Raw genomic sequence first — 18,654 nt, 5'->3', positions numbered from 1 at the left:
TTTCCCCCTTGAATCGTTTTGCGAGTTGACCTGTTTGGTGGTGGATTAAAAATTTTAAGAAAATGTATTTTTGAACAATACTCAATTTATCCTACCAAACAAATTTTTAAGTCTTGGTTCATATTTATTATAACTCAATAATTTGTTGCCTCTTTTTTTAATAGCTCCTTGCATTTATGTAAGCCTCTCCACGATTTGTCAGAGGATTTATCTGAGAATAGCTCATCCAATTTACTTCAACAACCCCTTGTCTTACCAAAACATAGATTCTTGATTTTGCTTCTTCCTAACAACAAACAACAAATGACTGTCACCATTTGCAAGATGTTCTCCGACAGTCAGATTGAGGAGAAACAAACCAAAATTAGACAATCAAAATTTAGATTACAAGCAAGCTGTAACTTCTTTTGACTGCTGAACATTCACCAGTTATTATACATCACATATCCCTTTACCAACAAATATATATTGTCATACCTATATTAAAAATACCCAAGGTTGATAGGTGGGAGATAAGGACCATGATCTCATAAGTGGTGCAAGAGTTAGTGTCAGGTGAGAGGGGACCTGTTGTTTGGGGTTGGTTCTTGCTATTGGCAAGTGCAATGAAATTGGAGAAGCCAACAATTAAAGAAGGAAACAGGTAGCCAAGATTCAAAGTTGGGTTTGGGAGCAAACCCGATCTAGAGTGTCAGTATTTCATAGACAGGCCCGAATGCACAATAGCAGTAAGCATCACCTAGAACATCCATGGATGCTCTGATCTTCAGCATTTATTGTTTTCATGTCAGACTGTAGTACTTTGTACTTTAAATAATCAGGAAAATTAAGTCAGGTTACAGTTTAATGTTGACACCCTGTTTGTAAAGCACAAGCTGAATTCACAAACCATTAAATACCTTTTACCTCCTTCCCAAAATGCCATAAACAGAACTGCCTGCGCAGACCTATTGTTTCTGCCTGTTCAACCACAACAGAACTCATCTTTCACCTAGACTAGATTTTTTTTTCTCAGAGAGAAAGTGAGGACTGCAGATGCTAGAGATCAGTCAAAAGGTGTGGTACTGGAAAAGCACAGCAGGTCAGGCAGCAGCAGAGGCACAGGAGTGCTGACTTTTCGAGCGCAGGGTCTTCCATCAGGAATGCTGATGAGGAGCAGATGCTAGCAACATCGACTGTCCTGGTCCCCAGATGCTGCCTGACCGGCTGTGCTTTTCCAGCACCACATTTAGATAGGTTTCTCCGCAGGTTCAGTCACATTCCATTAACATTCATGATGTTTCTGATATTCTGACAGTTTCAGAATTTCCAGTTCATGGACTCCAGCCACTGTCTCTTCACCATGGATGTACATGTCCATTCCCCATCAGGATGAGCTCAAAGTTCTGATTCTTCCTGAATCATCGAGGTAAAAACAATGACTGCAGATGCTGGAAACCAGATTCTGGATTAGTGGTGCTGGAAGAGCACAGCAGTTCAGGCAGCATCCAAGTAGCTTCGGGAAATCAACGTTTTGGGCAAAAGCCCTTGAAGGGCTTTTGCCCAAAACGTCGATTTCGAAGCTACTTGGATGCTGCCTGAACTGCTGTGCTCTTCCAGCACCACTAATCCAGAATCTTCCTGAATCATCCCCATCCACCACCAGCCTCATCTGCCCAGCCAAGCTTGTCCCCTCTAACTCACCTCAGTTGCTGCAGGTCAAAAGGTAACCCTGGTTATGCCTGTCTCTTTGTGGGGTACATAGAGTCATAGAGATGTACAGCATGGAAACAGACCCTTCGGTCCAACCCGTCCATGCCGACCAGATATCCTAACCCAACCTAGTCCCACCTGCCAGCACCTGGCCCATATCCCTCCAAACCCTTCCTATTCATATATCCATCCAAATGCCTCTTAAATGTTGCAATTGTACCAGCCTCTACCACTTCCTCTGGCAGCTCATTCCAAACACATACCACCCTCTGCGTGAAAAAGTTGCCCCTTAGATCTCTTTTATCTCTTTCCCCTCTCACCCGTGGAAGTTTCTATTTCAGTCAATTTCCACCCCATTCTCACCTTCACCTGGTTCATCTTTGACTCTTACCTTCCTCCAACATCAGTTTCCATTTCTCTGTATGGGCTGGCCACCAATATCCACTAATCCTACAATTACCTTGACTATACATCTTCACACTATGTTTTACGTAAAGACTCTATTCCATTCTCCCAGTTCTGTCGCATCTTTTCTACTGATGCTAGGTTCTATAAGCGAGCCTCCAAAATGTCCACCTCCTTCCTCAACCAAGGATTCCCCATCACCATGGTCGATGGACACAGGTCACAGTCTGACTCATCTCTGGCCCTTGGGCCTTCACTCCTCGCTTCTACCCCCACAACTGTGATAGGATCCCCCAGTCCTCACTTCCATCCCACCAGCATTAATAACCATAGGATCATTAGCTGCCATTCTGCTACCTCCAGTGGAATGCCACCAGACACATCTCTCCTCTCCTGTCCTTCCAATGGGGCAGTTTTCTTTAGGACACCATGGCCCACTCCTCCATTTCCAACATCTCCTCACAGCTCTACAGCACCTTCCCAATTGCAGAATGCACAACATCTGCCCATTTACTTCCTCCCTCGTCACTATTCAAGACCCCAGATGAAGCAGAGATTTACCTGCATTTCAGTCAATCCAGTCTACTATATTCATTGCTCACAATGTAGGCACTTCTACACTGGGAAGATAAAACATGAAACAAACTGGACAACCACTTAGCAGAACATCTACCTTCTGATCACAAAATGTTCCTTAGCATCCTACTGCCTGCCACTTTAACACATCACCAGGTTCCTGGCCAACATCTGTCTCAGGCTTGTTGCAGTGCTCCAATGAAGCTCAGCACAAGCTGAAGGAACAGCATCTCATTTGCCACTTGGGGACTCCACAGCCTTTGGGACTCAATGTTTAGTTCAATAATTTAGGGCCTGAGCACGTTCTCTCATACCCTTACCCCAGCCCCCACGGACCAGGCCTTATCACAGACTGTTACCACAACAAACTCATTGTCAGCTAACGATCCCAATTAGCAGCTATTGGTTCCCCAAGGCTGATGTTTACCCATTCTTTGTCTCCCCAATTGTTGTTCTCTCTCTGGGATTCATCTCCATCTACCAATTACTCAGGGGATACAAGTAGAAAATGCTGTGACTGCTCATTGAGTTAGGCAGCAAAAGGTTTCATAGTGTAATGCCAAATGTACTGGTGCAACAAAAAAAAAGTGGTCCAAAAGATATGATTGTTTAGGCAGCTGCTATCCTGCCAAAGAAAAAGAAATAAACCAAGACAAACAATAAAATCATAATACTGAGCTCAGAAGGCAGTTTTGATTTCAATGATTAGATCAATTCAGCCCAACTATTTCAATTTCTCAATTTATTTTGCATTCAGATTATTGCAATTCTGACATTGACACATCCTCTCGACAGATTTTGTTTCACTTGTTCCATTTCCATTTTCCTTGGTCATACACTATGAAATCTTGTGTTTTGTTGTCCTTCTCACCCTATCACAAAAACAAAAGCATAGGGAAAAGAAAATTGAAATATGAAGTAGTTAAGAAGAGTTATCCAACTTGCCGATCTTCATAGCCTCTCACCCCAAAGGGCAGCAATTCTGCATTACGAGCAGTTTGCGTTAGTTAGGCTCAGCATTGTGCATATTGCTATGAAGATATATGAAGTGCATAAGGCAGTGGTATGACAAACCGTAAGATCCCCTTTTCACTGATTTTGGGAAATAAGAACTGTGACAAGTCATAATTATTTTAGTCTAGATTTATTAAAGAAAGACAACTTATTTGGGTGTTTTTGCAACTTTATTGTGATATTTTAGTGAAGAATATACATGTAATGACATTGTTAAACTTAAATCAGGCAGGATTGTATCATTGTTACTGCCTTAACTTCCAGTATATCAGCCAATGCAGTTGACCTACAGGCTAATCAGATAATACTTGAGAATCCAGCATCACTTCTAAATCTACCAGAGAACTCAGACATTGGACACAATACTGAAATGGTTAACCGTTCCAAAATAGCTTCTGAAATCCAAGACTTGAAAACACATGAAAGTAACACAGTCAATCAATATTTTGGCAGTAATAAAGCTTCACAACTTGGCAATTTGGTGTCCAAATCGATCAGTGGCACTCCAGTCAGAATAGAATAGCAAATCAGAAAGATACACAACTCTTCCAGAATTGCCCAGAAACAGCTTGCATAATTGGGAGAACTGTAGCTCCCCTCATGCTGAAATCAGTTTTGCCCCTTCTAAATAAATATTAAACCAAAACATAAGTACAGAGTCTGGATTATTTTGAAAATTTTCATTGAAATTACAAGCCAAGGGAAAATCTGTACCAGTATTAGAAGTAACTCCCATGATGGGAACAAACAAGTTTGTACTTTTTTCTTGTTTCAGTCTCAAAATAGGCAACATGTACCACACACACTAGCTTCAGGAATAAAAGTTTCAAATGTAAAACAGTTATAGTTATTAGATAAGTACATAAATGACTTTTTCCTCCCTACTATCCCATTTCTCAAAGCTCATTTAGAAAGTGATATTAAATTATGACATTTCACTGAGGCAGATGGCCAACTCTACCACTACAATGTTCATTTGTTTAATACTTTAAGTACAAAAATTGTGAAAACTACAAAAAAAACCTCATTTCCAGGACTCATTTGTACACTAGTTTATAAATCTGAGCCAATTTGAAAACTAAATATAGGCAAGAATAACTGGCTGTGTGACCTTACGACTATGACTTAGTCCTGTGATAGAAAGAAACCTTTTGGATTCACAGTATATTAATGTTCTGCAGACATTTATACAAGAGTGGGCTGATGTATATGATATCATAAGATGGCAAAGAAATAATTATACTAGGTCAAGGAACAACAGACTCCCATTTTGCAACAGGCCCATGTTCAGCAATTACAGAACTCGCCAATTAAATAAAAACAATGGCTTTAGTGTCAAGCAAGTACTTGAAGAAAAAGTGCAGACCTAAACATATGCAACTGCAAGTACAAAGCATAGTTTTATGGACTGCTAGGGAATGGTGACTTCTGCAATGAATTCACTTCAGCCCAAGGCACATTCATTTATCGCAAGCATCTTAACATTATCAGATGTTAGAGATGGAAAATTAATTAGTTTCATGTCTATCCATATCCAACTCCACTGTGATTGTCACAAACTATCAATCATCCAAATCTCTTCTGTTGGTCTCACTCCACTAGCATCCATTGCTCCAAATATTGTAATATTCAGTTCATTCTTATGACTGCACTGCAACCTATCCAAACTGCTTTTTCCTCATACCCACATGCTTGGAAACAGCTTTTCTTTGCTGATCAGTAAATCCTAAGTCTGACACAACTAGCAACTTCAGTTATACTCCGATTGAGAATGGGAATATGGATTTAGATTTGGACTTGATAGCAACTTCTCAATCACAGGCTGCAGGTCTTCATTCATATAGCCTACACAAAACAGTGCACAGAGACTCTGCTATTGGTCTAATTACAGAAAATAAATTTATTTGGCCATGTTTAGAGAGAGTTAAACATAGGATATTGTAATGAGCATCACTATCGTCCAAAATTACAGATGTGAGAGCCATGAAAGCAATTTGAAAACCAAATGTACAAGAATAAGAATAAACTGTACATTTAGGGTATTACTGTAGTACGTTGTTAAGAAACTTCAGGGCTTGAAAATGCAATGCCGTACTTCTTCTGCTACATCCATTGGGGCAGAGTTTTATTTTAAATGCCCAGTTCTTGAAAAATTGTAATTGGATGTGTTGAACAAACTAAACCTCCAGGCAATTAACTCAAAACAGCAAGTCACAAAGTATTCACTCACCACCACTGAGCACCAAGAAAATTAAAAGCATGTGCTCCGACCCAAGTCTGAACAATTGGCAAGGAGTTAACTTCAATCAGATTTGCTGTTAATAATGACAGTACTCTTTTTACAAAGGTTTAAGGTCGCTGACATTTCCGGACTCACTGACATCAGCATTTACTCAATGTGTAAGCTAGATACACTATACTCAATCACACTAAACCTTTTAGGAAGCTAGTTCAAAGCCTATCAAAAGCAATCAGTATAACACAGCAGCAGGAGGTGAATAACCATCTTCCATTCAATAACCATTCTAACATCTTAATGTAGCTTGTAATGAATCTGGTGTGAGCTCAAAGACAGATTGAAGATTTTAGATATAGATATTTCAGTCAAGTCACACACAGGTTTTTTTTTTAAAAAGTAGGACTGAAAATGAAATAACTGAAACTGTTTACTACTGATGCCATCAGATGCTGTATGTATAGCTTCCCAGAAGAAGGCAAGATTGAGTGACCATAGGGTTGTTCTCCCATTAGACAGCAAGAGCAACAGCGAAGAGGTTGAGAAGAAAAGTCCTTCATGGTAACCTCAGCTGGTGTGGAAGTTGAACCCACACGTTTGGAGTCACACAGCATCACAGACCAGCTATCCAGCCAAATGTACTAACCAAAACCTGAAGTAGTAAATTAATGAAGGATCAGATCAAATGTTGACAGTGCACTGAGGATATTACGACAGATTTGTTTGTAATTGCATTGTCTAACAGTGTACATATTGCACCATTTCTAGAGGACATAAAAACATTTTACTGAAGGTACAAAGGGTTAAAAATATAAAATCTACTGGAGAATTCTGTGGATTATTTATCCTTAAGGATCATAAGGTAAACAAACCTTTTCCCTAGTTATTCAAAAGGTTCTACCTAATTTTGTCCATGTTACAAAAAAGGACAATTTTCATACCATCTGCTTACACATCTCTTATATAAAAAAAAAAGCAGTTTGTGAGAAGACAACATTGGCTTGTAGGAAACAGGAGCAATTACAAAATGCCACTATCTCCCTCCTTCCATCAAGGAATGACGGGTTTTTTTGGGGGGGGGGGGGGGAAAAGAGTGTGGGGGTGTGCAGAAAGTCAATTTGATATTACACAAGAGAAACTCAACACAAAGTTCTACACTAAGAGATATCAAAACTCACTGTCACATGAGCCAACACCATAAAAGAGCATGCTTTTCAAATCTGTCTGCCAAGTGGAATCATGGGCCTGTCCCTTCACGAGAAGTACAGAGTGGCAGCCTTGCAGCAAAGGAGCAAGTCATCAACAAGAGAAGGGCATCAAACTAGTGACTAAACCATTGTACTTGAGGAATAATTCAGTTCTAAGCCCCGAGAGATACTATTGTGCAGAACACAAGAGAAGCAAGCATTCACTAAGTGTTTGTACATACATCACCATAAAAGCATTAAACATTAAGATCCAGAGACAAAGTACAGCATGCATCTATCTGCAGTATACTATAGAGCAATTATACTTTTTTCGTCTCTCCACACCTTCCAACCCCACACATTAAACCAAATTGTATTATTTAATTGAACAGGCTACAGTTCTTTTATAAGCAAATGCTTTCCCAAAAATAGTGGCTTTTGCACCCTTAATCAGCATTGTTAATACTTCATACTAGAAAGCTACAACTTCATGTGTACAAAAATTAACAAAAAGTGTAACGGAAGAACATCACAGTACAATATATTAAAAAAATTACCACAGTAAAAAAATGGCAAAAATCAGGGTACAAAGGATTACAATACTGCATCGTGAACTAAACATTGAAATTAGCTGTCAACACTGGCTACCATTATTGTCCACACTTTAAATCCCTCTCCACTTCTGCTTCAAGGTAATCTTCAATCTTTGTCTGTAACAGATTGTGATAAATGATTGTATATTAGTAGGGGCGACCACAAGACCTAAAGGTACAGGCAGACAACCCTTTATCCAAAATCCATAAAGCTCCAAAGTCTGAAGGTTTTCTTGTGAACTACTTTTCTCATTAACAAGGTTATTTGGCGTGCAAACACTTAACCCAAGACAACAACCACTTGATGTGTGTCACTCAGATGTGACGTGGGGGGGTGCATGGCCCAGCACTGGCAGACCTTAATTCTGTCTCAAGGCCTGTTTTATTCAGTGAGGCTGCTCCTCCGATAAGATTTTTTTTTACAACTTCACCAAACTGTCACCAATTCTAAAATTTGAAAAATTCTTATTTCCGAAAACCAGTTGGTCCCAAGCATATCAGGTAAAGGTTTGTGCACCTGTATAAAGATACAGGAGAAGTAGACAACATGGCGCATTCAATAAGATCATGAATGAAACGATAATCCTCAACTCTACTTTCCTGTCTTTCCCTATAATCCTGGATTTCTTTCATGGTTTAGAAATGTGAAACTTCAGCTTTTAAAGTCTTCACACCAGGAACTTTTAAGGTTGGATTATTGAGAATATTTACAGATTGATTGTCCACTGTTTTAAACTGGCAATCCATTACTCTGACATTTTGCCCTCGGTCCTATTTCCCACAAGGGGAAATAACCTTTTTAATGCTATCCTGACAAGTCCCTTAAGAATCCTTTGTTTCAGTAAAGTCACCTCAATCTCCAGTGAATACAAACCCAAAAACTGTTAAATTCCTCCAAATCCAGGATCGTAGAATCCTTACAGTGTGGAAACAAGCCATTTGGCCCAATAAGTCCACACCAATCCTCCGAAGGGTATCCCATCCAGACCCACTCCTCTACCCTACTATTCTTCATTTCCCTTGACTACTGCACCAACATACACATCCCTGGACATCATGAGCAGTTTAGCATGGCCAATCCACCTAATCTGCACATCTCTGGACATGGGAAGAAACCAGAGCACCCGGAGGAAACCCATGCAGACATGGGGAGAATGTGCAAACTCCACACAGACATTCGCCCAAGGCTGGGACTGAACCCAGGTCCCTGGCACTGTGAGGTTGCAGTGCTTACTGCTTCCACTGAGCAACTGATCAATCTGGTTAGTTTTTACTGGATTGCCTTCAAGGTTTCCTTACATAAAGGGATTAAAATTGTTCACAGTATTCCAACTGTGATTTGACCTGTGCCTTTTATAGTTTTAACAAGACTTCCCTCTTTTTATACTCCAAACCCTTTGACAAAGGTCAGCATTCATTTGTCTTGACTATTACCTGAACTGTTTTGAGGTTTATGTATTAGGATCTCCTAAAATCAGTACCACAACATTCTGCAGTCTAGCATATATCCGGAAAGTCTACTGACAACAATGATCAAGAACTAGATCCTACATTTGGTCTTCTCTTTCAAATCTAATATCTGTGGTCCTGAACCATACAGACTCAGGAGATAGCAAATAAAATGGTCCACACTCAAATAACAGGAATGAGTTATGAAACTGCCCCAGTGACAGATAGCCTCAGCCGTTAAAGATCTATCTTGAAACCCATCTTTACCTTTCCTCAAGTCCTTCATGAAATCTAACTAACAACATTTGGTCACTTTTCAGTTCTGACGTTATATTTCGTACATTGCACAACAGACTCCTTCAGAAATTTTATTTAATACTGTTTTAAAACAACAGAAAAGCTGTTGTTCACATTTTATTCATTTAATGTGCTCTGGGTTGTTGGAAGTTGTTTTTAAAAACATACCATCCTTCAAATTTCATTAGACTGAAAAATTGACAGACAATTTTCCCTCCTATATGACTCAAATTTCAAACACTGCGCTCTTTTTCTGCTGAAATGCAACTGTATTGCAGAAATTTTTCTGACCTTAAATCAGGGCTTCCTAAAGTGCGGTCGACATCAAGTGAGGTCAAGGCCACTGAAGAGCTTTGCCCCCTTTGCTTCCACTTGAACAGACCTTCTCACCCAATCACCTGCTCTTGTACATTGCTCTCACCCCTGCTCTCAATAATTTGCAAGTCACAAAAATGGTGTCACAATGGGAAAAAAACTTGTTAAATACTGCTCTAATGATTTCAGATCTAAACCACAAATATCCAGATTGAAAGAAAATACCAGATCTCCATCTCTTTTTTTCCCCCAGACTTACTGTTTCCCAGCACCTTGCCCTTCTTCCAGCTGCTGTTTGATCTACAACTGCTAACTGAACTCTTTCCCAGGATTATCATATTTTCATATCAGAGTTCTGATCACCTTCCATGCCAATGCCCATATTGACTGCTTCAGTGGCATCTGTAAATTGCTCCATCAGATTACAAGGATAACAGCTGTACACTAACTCCACTTAATCTTCCTAGCCAAATCATTTTAACTTGGTTAAACGGTAGCTTGCAAGAGTAAATACTCACTCTCCAGATTAGACATGCTGACTGTGCACACTGCTGCTATCTCCATCTCCTCCTGGCTTCTGCATTTGCATCTGCATTTGAGCCTGCATCTGAGCAATCATCTGCTGCATGCGACGTAACTGTGAAAAAGAATACAGTGGCATTATCTCCTCAAATATAAAGCAGCAACTATATAAAAAAAAGAGACACATCCATGTCAGACTTCATAGGAAGTTATGGCTTCAAACTGGGGGAACTGATGAAGTGCCTACCATAACTTACAGCATACCATAACTTAAAGCCATCAAACCTTTTTCACAAAAAATGAGAACATTCATTAAGAATCTGATTTACAGGATGGAATCTCATCTCCAAGTAAGGATTCTGTACTTCCTGTGCTGTACATGACATGCAATAGAGCAAGTTGTCTTGGTGGCACAACAGCCCAATTGCACAGCAGTCTAGGAGTTGAGACAATTAGTCCAGCCATTTGAAAGCTCAAAATGTTCAAGTCTCACCTTCCAACTACATCTATAAAAATAACTTATGACAGGTGGGTCTGAAGTGGTGTATACTGTATCGTCTTATAGAAATTAAGCCTGTCCTTGAGAAAAACCATCAGTACTGAGCAATAGATCTTTTGGAAAATAATTTCTGCAGATTTCAATTCTTACCTCAGCTTCTTTCTCCAGCAGGATCTGGTCCTTATCCTGAGGATGCTCTTCCCCTTTCCTGAGAGATAGGGCAGTATTAGAGACACAAAAGCACAGATCTATTCCAAACCACATACCCTGCCTCATCTGGATCACAATACAGCACCTCAGCAGTCTACAAACAGTCTACACTGGTCTTCAAATTACCAGCAAATTGCAGCTTGGATTAAAATAGTTCTCCCATAAAATCACAACTTGATTCAACTTATTCTCACATTGTGTTCCTTTCACAAAAACATTGGGCCTGATACTACTTTGATTTACATGTTTATTTTGATGCTTTTCAGAGTCAATCTGTCATAGGTAGATAAAAAAAACAGTGGCAGATTAGAGGAATATACCCTAGAAGCAAAACTGAAAGCCCTACACAGACTCAAAAACCATTCCTGTAGCCAATTCGAATATTTAAGTTTTATTTGATTAAACACTTAGTTTCCTAAACAGGTAGTAACGAAAAGGCTCAATGACCTTGACAATTCACAACAGTTCTCAAAGATTTGGTATTTTATAAGTGCTAACCATGTAGACAATATTGCAACGACTTGAGGCAAGGCACAGAAAGTGGAGCAGTTCCTGATTTGAGGCAATTCAGTCTCTCTCCTCCCCATATAATTTAACCTAGTGATCAGAAGTGGTTTCCCAAACAATTTTTGTTTCCCAAGTGGAGAGCCTCAAAAAGTAGCAGCACAATTGCTCTCTCCATGCGATAACAAACTGATTTGTGCTTTCAACTCACTCAAGATTAGGTTCAGGTCCATTTCACAACATACTCCTTAATAGTGAAAGACACTTTCATTTGTCCTGTCCTGGGCAAAATCAGACCTCAATCTGGCTGAGCTACATTCAAACTTGGGAACAGCACAATTCCCAACCCAATACTTCCAAAAGTTCTTTTTTAAACTACCAGCATAGAAAGCAGATTCCATGTAATGGTCTTGTGACCCTAACCATTAAGCTTCATACAGCATCAAGATATAAATGGTCTGCCGCTGGTAGAGTAATGGAATATCATTTCAAAAAGTTCAGCTTAGTTTAAATTTGACATCTTCAGCCAGTGGTTTACTATGACATGGAGATTGTCATTAAAAGGAATCGAACCCAAATAAGAACAATCTATTCGCAGTATTGTTCATATTTATGCTTGTTCTGAAATATCAGGCCCAATGCCACTAACACTTGTCATTGTGACCATCAAGATACTCTTCCTTCAAGTTCTCATTTTCCATACTTCCAAACCCATCCAATAAATTAACGTGATGAAACCCTGGGAAACACTTTGAAACAGTGAAGATGAATGTTGAAAAAGAGAAAAAAGCACAATCATATGAAAGGAATGAGGAAAATAGTAGTAAAGATAGGGAAAATTGTACAAACACAGATCTAACTCAGCCAAATAAAAGCAAAACACCGTGGAAACTGGAAATCTGAATCAAGCTGAGGAAGCTGGAAAAACTCAGCTGGCCTGGCAGCATTTGTACAGAGAAAAACAGTTAACATTTCTGCTTCAGTATTCCTCTTTAGAGCTGAAAGCTGTTGGAACTTTTTCTTGTAAATACTTGTGACAGAGAAAGAACCAGAGGAACAGCAAGACGGAAGTAATATATAAAACTGGTGAAAAAGACAAGAGGGGCTTGTTAATGGTAGTGAAACAGAAACAGTAATGTAACATGGGTGCAAATGAATTATACCTATTTTGTATCTCTCTCTTTCAACACCATTAACAAGCCCCTTTGTCTTTTGCACAAGGCACCTGCACCTTCTGTGGTCTTGCTCCTCTTGTTAAAAGATGTTAACACTTTTAGTTCTGAATAGAGTTATAGTATACTCATAACATGAACTGTTCCTCTCCACAAAAGCTGCAAGACTGCTCAATTTCTCCATCTTCATCAGAACTTGCTTCCCATTTCAGAAAAATGGAATTAAATGCAAAGCGTCACCAACTAATTCTTTAGATGATTAAGCTCAACACTAGCAACTTTAAAATCACAACCATTATTGTGTGTTATCTCTCAAATGTAAAAAGTGTTAAACAAAAACAAAATGGGAAAAAGGAAGCAAAATGAGGTTCCAGCTTAATTAGATATTATTGAAAGGCTAGGTTAGACACACAGACCACTTTTCCACTTGTTAATGAAGCATTGAAACACACTGCTTTACTACTTTATTTGAAGGACACCAAATTAGTTATGGGCAACTTATCATGGTAAAGCTGTTTGGGTTAATCTTCAGTAAATGTTTTCACACAATATGTTGATAGTGTGGACCATTTTATTACAACACTTAAAAAGGAAATTCAACAAATTTCTGGAGGGTACCACTCAAAACCGGTGAAAGTAAGGTTAGACTGCATGGTTCCTACATAGGCAAATTGAATATTTGTTTAATTTGCTGATCTTGTTTCCACTGAAGTTTGAGAAGTTGTACAGGATTGATGTAAATGTTCCCTTATCCAACCAATCACATATACAGATTTGAATATATTTCAGTCGGCATTCTTTAAAGGGTTGAATATTCTGGCTCAAACATACAGTCAGAACATGAATTAGCGTGATGAATACCACACACTTTAATCTTTCTATGTGCGGCAGAATGTATGCAGTCATGAAGGCTATGGAAGCCAAGGTAGACCTTTCAGCAAAAATCCATATGGCTTTTGTAGCAGGATGGTATTTAATAAAGAAAATATGCCCATTTGGTAATTCAGTTGATATGGGGGAAAAACAATAGGCTGAAGCATGAATACAGTAGATTCTGCTCCTCCAGTAACCCAACTAAAATGAAGTGACTTTCTTTTCAATCAACAAACTAATAATTTTTTGCCAATTACCCATCGCAAAAGAGCTGCAACTTCATAGCAATGGCATCAACCAACAACAGATGAGCAGTTGCAGCAATACAAACAAATTTCACAGCTGATTACCTTACTGCAATCAGTCAATTACACTATGTACACTTGCCCCATCCCTGGAAACAAAGTTGTACCAGTGCACCTTGTATCAGCCACAGGCACATATAGCGGGTTTGGACATACTTTTGAGTTCAAAACAATCTTAAAGTTATTCCTACCAAAATCAGAGAAACATTGTTTATTTAATCCATATACCTTCATATCAGGAATTGTGCAGCTCAGGGAAACGACGAAATATTAAAACATTATTAGGGAATCTTCTTGAACTTCAAACATTTTGAAAAATTTACTAAAGTCTGGCCTCATGGACTCGAAGATTCAATTCACAAAGCACAGTTTGTAACCAGTTTCTTCATTAGTGTCCCCCATTGGCTCTCACCTCTGGTCATACGTTGGATACAAAAGATTTAATAAGAAAGAATAGTAGGAAATAGATCAAAAAGACCTTCTCAACTCCTCAGGTTTTTGCCAATGTTGCTGCATACCACACCTTACCCCAGTGTGTCAAACATTCTGGAACTCCCAGAAACCAACTCATGCATTTTATTCACTCTGGAATCAGTTTTATAGACACTGTCATTCAGAACATGATATAATGCATTTTGGATTCTACTTGGGAGGGCAAGAAGGTACTCATTAAATTGCCCAAAAGTACCATGTCTTGCTGCAGGAGTGCAATAAATTGAAGGTTAAAATAGAATTGATACCATGGAGGTGAATACTTTGGTGTTAGTAATACCGCTAAGCATATTCCTGAAACTGGAAACACTAAAAAGTTCAAACAATTTTACCTTTAAAGACTTCATTTTTCAAAAGCATTTCCTTGTTGGCAGAATTAAAACAGCTTCAGTGCAGCAGCTACTGCAGGCTGGCAAGCTCATCTTGTCAATCTTGTACTGCTTCATCTGTTTAGCTAGCTAAAGCCTAGAGTGCCAACATTAGTCAATCTCTGAAAGAAGCCCAGAAATAATAAGACTATTTCTGAAAGCATACTTAACATGAGGTGAGGCCATGAATTGCTCCAAAGTGGGTCAGGGACAATGTTTTAAGACTTTTTTCTGAAATGTTATTATAAATAGCTGAATAATTCACACTCTTATGTGCCTCATAACCTGATTGGAGTCTTGAAGTCAGTCAGTCAGTCAGTCATTCTTATTCGAGGCTATTCACAGAAAACAAGTTAACAACCAGTGTAAAGATTGAGCAGCAGAAGGCAAAGGCCCAATTCAGGTTGTACGGAGGCTGAAGTGTTCCACAATTTCCTTTTCAGACACAGATTAGATGGCATCAAAGAAACAGTTCCATCTGTCAGAGGAGAGGATTCTTACTTCCTGGTTTTAAGAATGTGCCTAGTTTCAGTCCCAAGGCTACTGTAATAATTAGTTGAATTTAGTCCATTCAGGGCTAGGAATCCTATTTGGATTAATCCAGACAATTCCCAATAGGGGAATTAGATGAATGGAAATTTAGATCAATTGCATACCCTTGTCTCAGGCTAAATCCTCTCTGTCCCTTCACACACTGGGTGCAGGATATGGTATACCAGAAACTTCTGTTTAAATTGCTTTCAGAGGGTGAGAAGGTAAAGAGACAGGTGACAGATACGTACGAAGGAGAGAGAGGGAGAACGTAACCATGTGATGACAACCTGCCGCCCCGTTTGAGACGCTCCGAGCGGAAGTTTTCATAGTGAAGATCCTGGGTCACCTCCTGCAGATCCTGCATGTGTGTTCTGAACAAATTAAGAGAGAAAAAAAGTATCAGAACAAGATTTTTTTTTAGGAACGAACTGTGATACTACTAAATTAGCCTAATTGGTATTTGGCTACATTTCACTTGTAGATTTTCTTAAGAGGAGATTGAAGTCAAAACTTGTCATCTTTCACTTGCCAGAACTTGGGACATGAGAAACAGGCATGTAAAGAGGGACAGCACTTAATGAGTAGAGGGTACTCACTGGGTGGACCACTATTGGCTGGATCTGAGCGACAATTAACTGTCAATCTTAAATCTCAGACCAGGCAGATAAATGACATGGGATGCTGCAGAGTTTGGCAGTCTTCATACAGCTTTTCTTGAAAAAGGTGTAAAGCATATAAAAATTTCTCTTGCCTACATAAAAATCAGGGTCCTAAGAATTTATGCACACTGCAGGCTTGACTCAATCTTGATTTGGATCGTGCCCACTATTTCACTGGAAACCAGTTTAGTTATGAATGACTTCCAATAGTAAAACCACATCTAATGGTGGATAAGCTTTTCTATGGCTTGGAAGCACAATTGCATGCTGCTGGCTGCAAATGGTGAACACGATATATTGTTTGATACCAGTCTTGATATTCAAATGCATTTCCCATTACCCTGCACCTCTGGAGTATTAGTCCAGCATATTACCACTGTACAACAGCCTTCCCTCAACAGCAACCTAAATACCAATTTAGGAGGTACATGCATCAACATTACTATGCCATGTATAGCCAAACTACTTACATAAGCATGGTTCTTAGCTTCAGGAAGTCATTGTGTTCCGGATTCTCCACCTCCACTACTCCCCATGGATACAAACGCCCTCGGACTTTTTTACCTTTTGCCTCAATCAACTGATTTGATCCAACCACAGCAAAAGGGATACTGGCCTGCATTCATAAGATAGAACACTTTAGGGCAATATCACAGCTTTCCAAGACAGATCCACCCGAAACAATTCTGCAAGGCTTCTGCTGCCAAAACTTGGAAATACATTTGAACAAGTTGTTCAGTACAGTACAAAAACACAAATCTTAAAGACCAAGTATGATCTTATATTTACACATCTGGTATTTCCAGGAATATAAGTCTCAGAGATTAGTGATATATGGGTGCACCATACATGTTGATCACATGTCTAATGGATACCAAAGCAAGTGAATTAACATTATCATACGTCAGAAACACTGATTTTCTCTGCTTTCATTTCTGAGGAAGATTGAGCTCAAGTTCTAAAATCTCAAAAAGAATGGTGTGCTAAATTATTATATCTTATTACCCAAAAGAAAGAAACCTTGTGTTGCTCTATCTCCTTTACTTTTTACACATCAATGGATAGACATGGAAGTCCAAGACCTAACTTAGCTGAAGTTGATTTAATTTTATTGCAAAACTTAAGGGCAAAAGTGCAGACTGTCTTACTGACTCATTGTCAAGAATTACAATTTGACACTTGACATGTCTTAACAGTGTAAAAATAAAAGGTATTTTCTGAAAAAAAAAAATGCGTATGTAACATTCACAAATGGATGAGGATGGATTCATAATAACCGATCTTATCAACTTAATGCTGTTGACTGCCAGCTGGGCAACTGAAGAAACAGTTAAAAAAATTAATTTGATATTTAAGCATGGTTATTTGATGTGGATGCTGAACCACCGTGAACAATGAAGAACACCACAGTGTTGCCCCTGCTGTATTTCAGGTATTAGTAACAATCTACAGTAGAAAACCCACTGAATTATACATTTGAGTGTCAGATCTGTTATGAAGTTGAAGGCATGTACTGTACCTTTTAGCTGGCAAGCACCTGTCATGTGACTGACCGGCAGTCAGGGTGTGCTGGAGAACTGAAAGATGTAACATTTGGCTGTAACCTAGATACCTCCGTTGTTTTCATAGCTGTTCGAAATTAACCAGTTTAAATTATGGCTCAAGATACTAAAACCCAATTGAATTTGAATTTTACGGTTTTCACAACATCGAACCAATGAGGACGAATCTGATGTTTGGGGTATCAAAAGAAAGCAGGCATTTTTGACAGTTAGTCAGAAAGAGCACCAAGTGCCATTGAAAAACTGCTATTCTGTCAAAAGGTACCTTTTTTATATGAAACATCTTTGCAGCCAAAGACTGAAGATGACCCAGGGAGATCTACAAACACAGGAAGATCAACACTAGATTCGACAGCTGTCGTCTGGTTTTGAAAATGAAGTTGCTGCAAATTTAATAGGAGCTTTATTGAATCAGTATATTGTTAAAGAGTGGAAGGTAGATAACAACTCTTTAAAGAGAAAGGAGGCTTAGAGTTGTAAATTGCTGTTGCTTAATGTTCACTTTTAGTGTGAAAGAATAAAATTGATAATTTTGTTAAATAGTGGAATTTGGGTAGTTCTCTGTCACTCCAATTATGAGGCGAGGTAAGCTTTTGTGTGTTCAAGTTTAAAATGACCATTTAGGCACGCCCAAAATGGAGAAATTCTATAAATTTCCATAATACCTTAAGACAGTAGTTTAATTTCACAAATTCTATTGTTCTGTTGACATGTGGCAGGAAAATACTAATGGAAGACAATGACCTCCAAGATCTAAGGAATTGCTAAATATTTTTTAAAAACCACTTATTTAACTCATTATCCAACATCAATGGAATTTGTTTGATTCTCCTTAGGACCAATCTCTTCTCAATTAGTCTAGAGAATGACATACAAGACTCAGTTCCAACTTAGACTCTCAGTGAGGGATCAAAAATTTCCAACTCAAAGTTATAGTCAATGTTTTTTCTCAATTTCTTCAAATTGTTCCTGAGACTATATTTGTTTTATCAGTACAGTGAAGCTCCCTAAATTCTGAATTCACAGTTTAAACTTTAATTCCAATGCACATTTATACAATATTGTTATGGACCAGGCCAGACCACCTCAAAACATTTCAGGTAGTAGCCCGGACCCTAAATGTGCTAGTTGTTTTAAGCAAATGTGAAGTGGATATAGCAGGAATATTACAGCTGGCCCAACCACTTAGT

At 38.8% G+C, this 18,654-nt stretch overlaps 1 protein-coding gene across 4 annotated transcripts in view; it reads right to left on the bottom strand.

Moving 5' to 3' along the window:
* Positions 1-3,396: 3,396 nt before the first annotated feature.
* Positions 3,397-18,654, bottom strand: part of LOC140479158 (septin-2) — an 80,431-nt gene continuing 65,173 nt past the window's right edge. For 2 of the 4 annotated variants that reach the window (XM_072573126.1, XM_072573127.1), the window contains exons 9-13: positions 16,373-16,518; positions 15,492-15,614; positions 10,936-10,993; positions 10,283-10,401; positions 3,836-7,820 (exon numbers count right to left, since the gene is read on the bottom strand). In XM_072573126.1, coding sequence (XP_072429227.1) covers positions 10,291-10,401; positions 10,936-10,993; positions 15,492-15,614; positions 16,373-16,518 — 438 coding nt within the window. In that variant the 3' untranslated portion in view covers positions 3,836-7,820; positions 10,283-10,290. Of the gene's footprint in view, positions 3,546-3,835; positions 7,821-10,282; positions 10,402-10,935; positions 10,994-15,491; positions 15,615-16,372; positions 16,519-18,654 lie in introns of those variants that run through there. The other 2 variants (XM_072573129.1, XM_072573130.1) reach the window with 2 other exon arrangements.

This window comes from Chiloscyllium punctatum, chromosome 6, assembly GCF_047496795.1.
Source record: "Chiloscyllium punctatum isolate Juve2018m chromosome 6, sChiPun1.3, whole genome shotgun sequence".
NCBI classification, from domain to species: domain Eukaryota; kingdom Metazoa; phylum Chordata; class Chondrichthyes; order Orectolobiformes; family Hemiscylliidae; genus Chiloscyllium; species Chiloscyllium punctatum.
The sequence above is the reverse complement of the archived record's forward strand: the minus strand, read 5'-3'. Positions and strand labels throughout refer to the sequence as shown.